Source organism: Emiliania huxleyi (assembly GCF_000372725.1).
Source record: "Emiliania huxleyi CCMP1516 unplaced genomic scaffold EMIHUscaffold_454, whole genome shotgun sequence".
NCBI lineage: Eukaryota > Haptophyta > Isochrysidales > Noelaerhabdaceae > Emiliania > Emiliania huxleyi.
In genome coordinates, this window is record NW_005198579.1 from 1 (window position 1) to 9,734 (window position 9,734).

At 66.1% G+C, this 9,734-nt stretch overlaps 2 protein-coding genes across 2 annotated transcripts; one reads left to right on the top strand and one right to left on the bottom strand.

Moving 5' to 3' along the window:
* Positions 1–1,847: 1,847 nt before the first annotated feature.
* EMIHUDRAFT_119107 (hypothetical protein) lies at positions 1,848–2,872 on the top strand (the record flags this gene model as incomplete). Its single annotated transcript, XM_005768516.1, has 2 exons — positions 1,848–2,319; positions 2,445–2,872. The coding sequence occupies 2 exons, from the start codon at positions 1,848–1,850 to the stop codon at positions 2,870–2,872; spliced, it is 900 nt and encodes a 299-aa protein (XP_005768573.1).
* A 1,775-nt stretch (positions 2,873–4,647) lies between these two features.
* On the bottom strand, positions 4,648–6,898 carry EMIHUDRAFT_470456 (hypothetical protein; the record flags this gene model as incomplete). Its single annotated transcript, XM_005768517.1, has 3 exons — positions 4,648–5,782; positions 5,892–6,278; positions 6,310–6,898. 3 exons carry the CDS (start codon positions 6,896–6,898, stop codon positions 4,821–4,823), a joined length of 1,938 nt encoding a protein of 645 aa, XP_005768574.1. The 3' UTR covers positions 4,648–4,820.
* Positions 6,899–9,734: the final 2,836 nt, after the last annotated feature.

Consider the following 9,734-nt stretch of genomic DNA (forward strand, 5'->3'; position numbering starts at 1 on the left):
CATTTTCGCGTTTTTCCCCTCAGCTCCTCCTTAGGCTGAGCTCCTCCCTGCATCTCTGCAGAATGTCCCTTATGCGTTGTGTTCCTTTCTTTTTCTGAGCTGCGGCTAGCCTTCGAAGGAAAAGAAATTTTTAGCCCGTCCCGACTGTCCGGCCGCTTCTCGGATACCCATCACTGAGCCGACAATGCTACGGGTAGCCCCAGGGTGGCGCCCACCCCCATGTGCGCCCTCGCGCACTAGCCCACGCCCTGCCCCGCAAGATCTCACTCCATCCCGGCCTGTGGCATACCTCGGCACCCCCTTGCACGGAATCTGAGCGTGAGGGAATCTGAGTGTGAGGGAATCTGAGCGTGAGGGAACCTGGGCAGTGCCGCGTAGTGCGGCGTGCGCGGACGTGCGCGGACGTGCGCGGACGTGCGCGGGCGTGCGCGGGCGTGCGCGGGCGTGCGCGGGCGTGCGCGGGGCGCGTGCGCGCACGTGCGCGCACGTGCGCGCACGTGCGCGGGCGTAGTGCCGCGCGTGCGCGCACGTGCGCGGGCGTGCGCGCGCGTGCGCGGCGTGCGCGGGCGTGCGCGCGCGCGTGCGCGGCGTGCGCGGGCAGGGCGCAGGCAAGTGCCTGAGGGTATGGGGGTGGGCGCCACCCTGGGGCTACCCATAGCATCGTCGGCTCAGTGATGGGTATCCCTCGTAGCGGTAGGAGGGCTCCTGACAAGGGACACGACAGGCTCGCAGCGCGGTGCACGGTGGACTCCCAACTCCACTGGCGGTCTCATCTCAGTCTATCTAGCGACCTGCCTGCCTCCAGCTTCTCTCATCTCACTGGCAGTCTCTCGCAACCACAGGCAGGCACACAAGAAGAGAGGGGAAGTGCTGACTCGATTCTACCTCGAATTCTTCTACCCCCACGACTCGGAACGCGAATGTGACAGGACCATCGGGTCTTTCAGCCACTAAAGCGAGATCACCCGAGAGCAGCTGAGCGCCTGAGCCTGCCTCTGGCCTCGCCTCCCTCTCCTTCAGGCATTCGTGGCATCCTATGGGTCGTCCAGAGTATCGACCTCTGGCTTGTCAGCCCGTCACTTGATGACACCATGAAGTATAGCGATCGCCATCTCGCTGGCCTCTCCGCAGGGCCCCCCGACCGCGTCGAACTCATCGGCGCGGGCTCTCTCGGCTACGGGACCGGCCCCAGCTTCGGCTGAGGGCTAACAAGCTGCCGAGCCCAAATCACTGTGAGAGTCGTGATTTCTTGTTGGTCTTCAAAAATCTCTCTCTCAAGCATTCCGGTGATCTCAGGCCCAGTGAGGTAGTGCACCGGTCTAACTCAGATCCTGCTGAACAAGTTCCTCTTGTAGCTCGATCGGTCACACCGCCATCGCCGTCGGGGAGAGGGGGGACGACACTGCTTCGGCAGCGTGCACCTCGATCCTGTACCGTGTTTGTTATGACCCCCCCCCAATGAACACACCAGTGAGGGAGGGCGAGACGATCGGAGGGGTCCCGTACCCTAGCCCGTACCATGCGGAATCGACCCTATCAAGTGCTCAAGTGCTCAAGGCACACTGACACAGGGGTGGCAGGCAGGGGCGGCGGCAGGAGTCTCCCACATACTATGCGGGCCTCGCTAGAGGTGCGTCCTGTGTGCGTGTGTGTCCTCGCCCTTGTGGGGGAAGGGGAAGGCGCTGTGTCTGTGCATGCATGCATGTGTGTGTGTGCGCGCGCGCGCGCGCGCGCGTGCGTGTGTGCGTGTGTGGGCGCTGTGTATGTAGCTCTTACGTACATCTCCGTCGCGGTTTTTTTAATGTTTCCCGACATCGTCCAGCCGGCTCGCGGTTTAGCAGCTAAACATGGACGCCATGGACGCGACGTCTCCACACAAGCGGCGCCGCACCGCTCAGGACTGCGTGGTGCTCGACGTCGGCGGGACTCTCTTCAAGTCAACCATCTCCACGCTGACGAGCTCGTGCACATACTTTGCCTCGCTCTTCTCCCACGAGTGGGCTCCGGCCAGCGAATCGCGAGAGATATACCTCGACCGCGACCCGGATGCCTTCAAAGTGCTGCTCTCGTGCCTCCGCAACCACGTGGCGCTGCTGCCGGAGACCGATCCCGACCTCTGCAAGCGAGTGCTGCTCGAGGCGGAGTTCTTCGGCGTCGAGTGGCTGCTGCGGGACGTCAAGCACCAGACCCTCCGCCACGAGCCCTACTCTGCCGGCGAGCGAGGCCGCTACTCTGGCTGGGACCCGTCCGCCAGCACCGACGTGCTCAAGGACCCGGCCCGGGCGGCGCAAAAGTTCGACGAGCTCTTCGGCGGGCTGCGTGACGCGCTCCGCACAGGCGCGGAGCGCACACTCCCAGAGTCTTCCGCCGGCGCACTCTCCCACTCTCCCCTCCGTAGCTTCTCGCATTCCCCGACGCATGGGAGAGGCCGAGTTCCGCCGCAGGCGTCTTGCCGTCGCGCTTCTTCCGGAAGGCGGACCCGTACGGCGCGCAGGCCAAGGTCCGCCACCTCGTGCCTGCGCCGCTCGGCGACCGCGTCGTCTTCAGCGACTCGACCGGCACCGACGTGGCGAGCGCTCGGCCGATCGCCTACGCATTGGTGGAGGAGCCGAGCGGCAACCAGTACATGGACGCGGTGATCGCCTCGCGCCACCCGCCCGTGCGGGGGCGGGCCGGCGAGCTAAACCTGCACAACAGCAACTTCCTCGACTACGACGAGCAGATGGTGCTCGCGACCGCCTTTGTGGATCAGCGGGCGGACTGGAGCGACCACAACTGGGGCATTGTGCAGGGCGCGAGCGAGGGCGGCCACCACGCGTCCCGACCAGCGCTCGAGGGGGACATGCCAGGCCTCGTGGAGATGGTCGACTAGAGGTGGCAGGGCAGTTTGTAGCGGCGGACGGGGGATACATTGCTGGGGGTGTCGGGTGAGGCATGCGCATGGAGTGAGGGCTTGTGAAGTTGTGTTCATGAAGGGTTTTGAAGGCCGATACGCGTGCTTGGGTTCACAGCGATCCGCAGGGCCAGGGCCCAGGCGGGGTGACATTGTTGCAAATTCTGAAAACTGAAATCGGAAAAAATAAATGAATAAACGGTCAACATCTGAGACGAGATGGGATTTAGGGACATGTGTCCCCGCCCTGCACGATCTTGGTGTGAGGGATCTTCAATCCGTGTCCCCTCACCCCTCGTCACAACCCGACACAGAAGAGCGGCAAGAGTTGGGGCCTGGTTGGGGCTGCGGCTATACGGCTGCGGCTACGAGAGGGGCCGGGGTCGCGGGAGAGCCGCTGCGCCGCGTGGACGCGCCTACACCGCTCTTGCTCCGCTCGCCACCTCTCGCAAAGGTCCAAAGCCATAGCCTCCACCTCCTCCGGCAAGTCCTTTCGCCGTATCTCGCCGTCCCTCCACGCCTGGAAGAGCTCGTCGTCATAGCCCCTAGCATAGCCCATAGCCGTATTGCATCACAGCCTGCTAAACTGCGTCGTGTACGACCCCTGCCGTCCTATCCTGCGCCTCAGCGTCGGAAAAGTCGAACTCGGAGTCATACTCGGAAGCAGGCACAGACGGCCGCGGTGATTTGGCAGGGTTCCAACTTTTTCCGGGGTACCCGGGTATGGTATGGTAGGCTCGGCCAACCCACCTCGAGACACCATACCCCCCCGCCTCTTGGAAGACCTGCTTGGGGTATGGTAGGGCTAGCCTTGGGCGGTCAGGGCCATACCCCCCCCCCCCCTTTTGGGCCGCCGAGCCTACCATACCATACCCCGGAAAAAGTTGGAACCCAGGCGGCGAGGAGGGGGAAATGAACACACAGAACAGGCGCACATTTGATTTTTTTTATTTGAGCTGATGGTCGCGGCCGCTTTCCGACTCGCGCCTCCGCCTCACTGGCACTATTGTAATTCCTAGCCCTGGCCGGTGCGCGTCTGGCCGGTGGAGTGTGGTACGGCGTCGTCCCACGTCGACCTCTACTGCTTGCCCAGCGACACGAGAGCGCGTTCTCTCGAGTGTACGTTACCCTGGCTGTGCCTGTGGTCCCACACCCACTGTGGTGCCCATCTCAGAGACCGCAGGAGGTCATGAGGTCATGGGAGTGCTACCCCACAATGTGATGCCCCCCGCCCACGGCTTTAAAAACCCAAAGTGAACCCAGTATCCCCGCTCGAGGCGAAGTCCGAAGAATCTCATTCTCAAGAAAGAGTACAGAGAAACGGCGTACAAACGGCGGAGGATAGGTGGATGCACATCGCCGGGGGTGTTGAGGCGGAGCAGACGCGCAGGGCGAGACGAGGGAGGGAGCAGGACTTTGCGGAGATCCGCAGGAGCGAGGAGGAGATGTACGAAGAGATTTTAGGAGCAGCAGGGTCCAGGGACCCGAGGGACCATGTGGAAGACGGCTAGTGCTAGTCCCCCATCGGGAGGACGACCCCGGCTAGTCGCCGACCACACCCACAAAGAACCCTGCAAAAAGATCGCAAGGGCGGGGACCTGTTCCTTTTTACCCACCTCACACAGTAGAGCTAGCGGAGGAGGTGTCCGAGTCCGTTTTTATTTTATTTGGCTAGCCATTTATTTCATGCGCCAGCTGCCTTGTCCTCTCTTCTCGTCGAGCGCCTTGTGATATGTGAGACCGTGGACCAGGTCGTCTCTTACTAACTGTCATAGTCTACACCACTACTCTGCGGGGCACAGCCACAGGCACAGGACTCAGGAGCTAAAGTTCGCTTTTGATTGTCCTTCGGGGACGCACTCCGCGCGCGGCGCTCCGCGCCCCTTCGAGCCCCTCGGACTCCATGCATGAGCGTCATATGGGCGTCTCATCTCGCACATCTACTACTGCAGCTTGGCTCGGCGCCCACCGGCTGGAACTCGCGTGCGTGGTAAAAGTCGGGGGCCATGCCGAGCGCCTCGCGGCCCGCGCCCAGGTCGGCGGTGCCGAGCTGCCCCTTCCAGCCGATGCCCGCGGTCAGCACGCCGCCCCGCCGCGTGCGCACGGCCGAGTGCTGGTAGCCCGCGGCGACCTCCGCCACGCCCTCGCCCAGAGAGCGAACCAGCCGCGGGTAGAGCTGGTCGGCCGTGTCGCCGTGGCCGAGCTTGCCGTACGCGCCGTCGCCAAACGTGTACACGAGCGTCGCCTCGCTCGCGTCCGCGTCGCCGGCCGGCTCCGCGCCGTCCGGCGGCTCCATCGCATCGATCGCGGCGTGCAAGGACAGCACCGCGGCGCGCTTCGCCTCCGGGGCCTCGGACGTCAAGCAGTTGCTCCGCGCGGTCTCGGTCGCGTCGTTGCCCGCGGCGCGCTTCTGCGCGCTCGCGCCGCCGGGCCACGGCCTCACGAGCACGATTGAGTGGTACGACCCAACCCCCATCCCGCAGACGGCGCCCGCGCGCAGCAGCGCGGTGACGGGCGCCGGAGTCAGCAGCCGCTCCTCGGAGCCGTGCCCCAGCCGGCCGCCCTCGCCGAGCCCAAACGAGTACAGGGTGCCGTTTGCGCCGAGGACGAGCGAATGGGAGTCACCCGCGCACGCGCGCACGATCCGCCGCCCCTCGAGCGCCCGCACGGCCGTCGGAAGCGGCCGCATCTCCTCGTCGCCGTGGCCCAGCTTGCCGCTCCGGCCGGCGCCCCACGAGAAGAGCTCGCCCTGCTCCGAGACGGCGAGGGAGTGCAGCCCGCCCGCAGACACGTCCACCACGCGCGTGTGCGAGAGCGCGCACACCGGGCCGGGCGCGCGCGCGCGCGTCTCGCTCGGCGTCCTGGCCGGCGGCGACGGGCCGGCGGCTCCTAGCGCGTCGGCATTGCGGGGAGGCGGCCGCCCCGCCTCGGAGCGACCGAGCTGGCCGTGCGTGTCCAGCCCCCACGAGTAGACAGCGCCTAGACTCGTCCGCCCGACGTCTCAACTCGGCGCCTTGAGTTCGGCCGTCGCGCCACGAGCAGGCGGCGCCGGCGCGGCAGAGGGCGAGGCCGTGCCGCTCGCCGCACGAGACGCGCGCGACGGCCACGCCGCCGAGGCCGGCGAGCCGGCGCGGCAGCGGGAGGTGCTCGCTCTTGAGCGGCGCCTCCTCGCCCCCGGCCGCGGCGCCGGGGGCGGCCTTGTGCGCGAGGCGGCCGTCCCCGTTCCAGCCCCAGGAGAAGACGGCGCCGTCGGCGGTGAGGAGGAGCGAGACGTAGCCTCGCGCCGCCACCTCGCGCACCGCCGCCTCGCACGCAGCCGCCTCGAGCCCGCCTCCCGCCCGCGCGACGCGGCGCGGGAAGCAGACTGGCGCGCCGTACAGCTCGCCTGCGGGAGGTGGCGTGGACGCGTCGTGGACGTGTGCCCGCGGGAAGCGGGCGGGGCGGGGCGTGCGGCGCGCCGTGGCCGAGGTGGCCGAGGAAGCCGCGCTCCCCGAGCGAGTCGCCGCCGCAGCTCCACGCCCCTCCGCCCGGTGCGGTGGCGAGCGTGTGCGCCGAGCCGGCGGCGATGGTGGTCGGCGGCTGCGCGCAGAGCGCCTCGACAAAGCGGAGCGCGTCGAGCGGCCGCTCGGCGGCGAGCAGCGCGGGCAGGCGCGAGCCGCGCCGCTCGGCGCGCACCTCGCACGCGTGCCCGAGCGCCGCCGCGGTGGCGGTGCAGAGGCAGCCAAACGACGCCATGTCGCCGATCGTCGCGAGGTGGGACACGACGTGGGCGATGAGCGGCTCGGGAAGCTCGAGCAGCGGCAGCACCTCGCGCGCCTCGACGTGCAGGAACGACGTGGCGGGGAAGGCGGCGCTCAGCCGCGCCGCCTGCCGGCAGAGCAGGCTCGCAGCCTTGGCCGGCGGCGGCGCGCCGCCGGCGACGGCGGCGTCGGCGAGCGAGCAGAGCGCAGCGAGCGCAGCCGCCCACGCGTCGGGGCTGGTGTCCGTGGTGGATCGGGCGAGCATGTGCTTTGTCGCGTCCCGCCCCCGATTTCTTTTTGCTTGTCCAGTTTCGTCGAGCGCCGGTCGATCACCCGCAAGCAGCATGGTGCGCGCCCCGCCCGCCGGGCACACGGGATACCCGACGCCTCCCGTGCACGCCACGCGGGAGGTAGTAGTAGAGATCGGCAGCGAGCTGAGACGGGTGGATACACCAGCTCCGCGTGCCAGTAGCCCTGCCACACGCCAAGCAGCAGCACATTTAGCGGCTAGCAGAGCACCAGACGAAGAGCTGCCCGCCGAGGCCCGAGCACGCGAGGAAGCGCGAAACGCGACGGCGTGTGGGCCGCCCGGCGAGCAAAAACACGGGCGCCGCCCGCGGCTCGCGCGGCAAGAAGGCGAGATGGCGAGATGGCGAGATGGCGAGATGGCGCAGAAGGCGCAGAAGGCCCAGAAGGCCCCCCCCTCCCCCCCACCAACTCGAACTCGCGACCGGCCAGCACGAGAACAGAACGCGAACGAGAGAGTACCGGCAAACATCTCGCTGACATGCGCGCCCCGTCGAGCTGACGGCGGGCGCGCTGCGGTCGCACGCCTCCCAAGTCATATGCCACGACGTGCGGCCTAGAACCAGCACACGCGCCTCTGCTTGCATACACTCATACATTGGATTGTCATTGCCTGTGAGTGCGAGATAGGGCTGGCCGCTGGCGGCTAGCCCCTGAGGAGAGTGACCAGAGACACCTCACATGACCCCACACACGGTCTAGTCCGGCCTCGCGGTCGGCGGAGATTGCTAGAGGACGAGCAAGCCTGCTCTAGCCTCGCACGTTGCTTCCTGTCGTCTGTTGTTTGTTGTGCCCTTGTTTGTTTCTCTTGGCACCTTGGAGTGCTGGGGGGGGCGACAGGAGGATGTGGCCTTGAGTTATGTGTACGCCAACTCAGGGTGTGTGGCAGCCAGCTGGCTGTGTGTCTTGTGAGCTTGTTTGTGTCTGTGTGTTGTTCGTGCGTGTCGTCATCATCTGTCTCGCGTCCACCCATACCGCGTTGGTGTCCAGTCCGAGCCTGGCTGTTCTTCACCTTTCTACCTACCTACCTACCTCGTCGTCGTCGAGGAGTCGCTTAGGCGGCCCCAGAAAAAGAAAGAATACGCCGTAATTCTCTTTCGCTTAGCCAGGGGGTGAGGCTTGTTGCCTGCTCCAAACAGGTGCCCTCATAGACAGTCATCAGTCTTCGGCGGCGCGAGCGACGCGAGAGCCGCTCCTACACAGGCGTGTACGCAGTACCGGTACGGTGAACCACCGACGAATAGAGCACAGGTTTTTGGCTACGAGATCCGCCTTCGAGGTCGAGCCGAGGCTGCCGGCGTCGTCTCTGCAGCTCTGGGCATCAATCACCTGCACAAGCCAAGCAGACTTTGTTGCAAAAGCGGAGGCGGGTCGACGCGCCGTGTGTTGGGTTCCCACATCTCGGCGCGCGCGAGTCCAGGCCGAACCGACTAGCTGCCGCCGCAGCGATTGCGGCTGGGCTGCAGGCAAACCTGTAGCAGGCGCTCGGCACGCTGTCCGGAGGCGCGAGCGCCTCGAGAATGGTTACACATTTCTTCCACCCTCCCTATCACTTGTGGGCGGAGAGGAGCAGGTGCTGTCACCATTGGGTCGTCGTCGTCGTCGTCGTCGAGGAGTCGCTTAGGCGGCCCCAGAAAATATGCTGTACTTCTTTTGTGCCAGTCCGCGCCAGTCCGCGCCCTTGTCGTGCCAGTGTGCTAAAGAAAGAAAGAAAGAAAACAGACAACCCAAGGGAGGGATGGGAGGACGGCACGCCGCCACCACACAGGGATTTTAAATGAAAGAAAGAAAGAAAACACACAACCCAAGGGAGGGATGGGAGAACAGGGATTTTAAATGTGAGAGAGGCTTGCGTCTGAAGAATTTTTTTCGGTAGCCGAGGAGTGGGCTGTACAGGCTGCTGGGCTTGGGCAAAACCAGGTGCTGCGCGGGGTATACGGGGGATGGGGGAGGGCGCTATCACCATTGGGGTGCGTGAGAGGCGCGGCGTCCGCGTATACGTGTCTTACTCCCATCTTGGGCTCTTTCCCACAAACCGCACTACGCATAAACTGCGCGCTTTGCGCGCGCGCCACGTGTACGTGTGTTCAACCCCATGTTGCGCGCCCTCCGCCTAGGACCGTCTCGCGCGCGCCCAGCAGATTGTGCCCCCCGCGCGGCCAGTCGGGCCTGCCCGCGGCGCGATGGAAAATGTGCGCCTCCCGCGTCCTGCGCGCGCGTCGTCTCCCCCTGTGCGGGCGCGCTGACCTGCACCCGCTCTCTGTCAGGACCCAAACATGGCGCTCATCTCCGCCATGACCGAGCTGTGCGGCCAAAACGACGAGATCCGCGGCGCCCCGCAGATGAAGCAGCTCATCTCGCTCCTGGCGTCGGACGAGACGGGCGGCGCGCTCGACGAGACGGGGCAGGACCTGGTCGCCACCTCGCTCAAGGCGACCGAGGACGCGGCGCTGCTCGACGCCTTTGTGCGCTCGGAGGCGGCGCTCAAGCGCCTCGTCAAGTGGCTCGAGGCGAGCATGTCTGGCGAGCGGGCCGATCAGACGCGCGTGCTGCTCTCGCTGTTCGCCCACCTGCCCATGACGGTCGAGGCGCTCATGGCGTCAAAGGCGGGGCACGTGGTCAACAACGCGCGCAAGGTGGAGAACGAGGCGGTCAAGAAGGCCGCGGTCGAGCTGGTCAAGGCCTGGAAGGCCATGTCCAGCGGCAAGCCCGCCGCGCCAAAGCCGCCGCCCGTTGCCAAGCGGCCCGCGGCGCCAGCGCCCGCGCCCGACGCCAAACGCGTCCGGCCCGAGGCG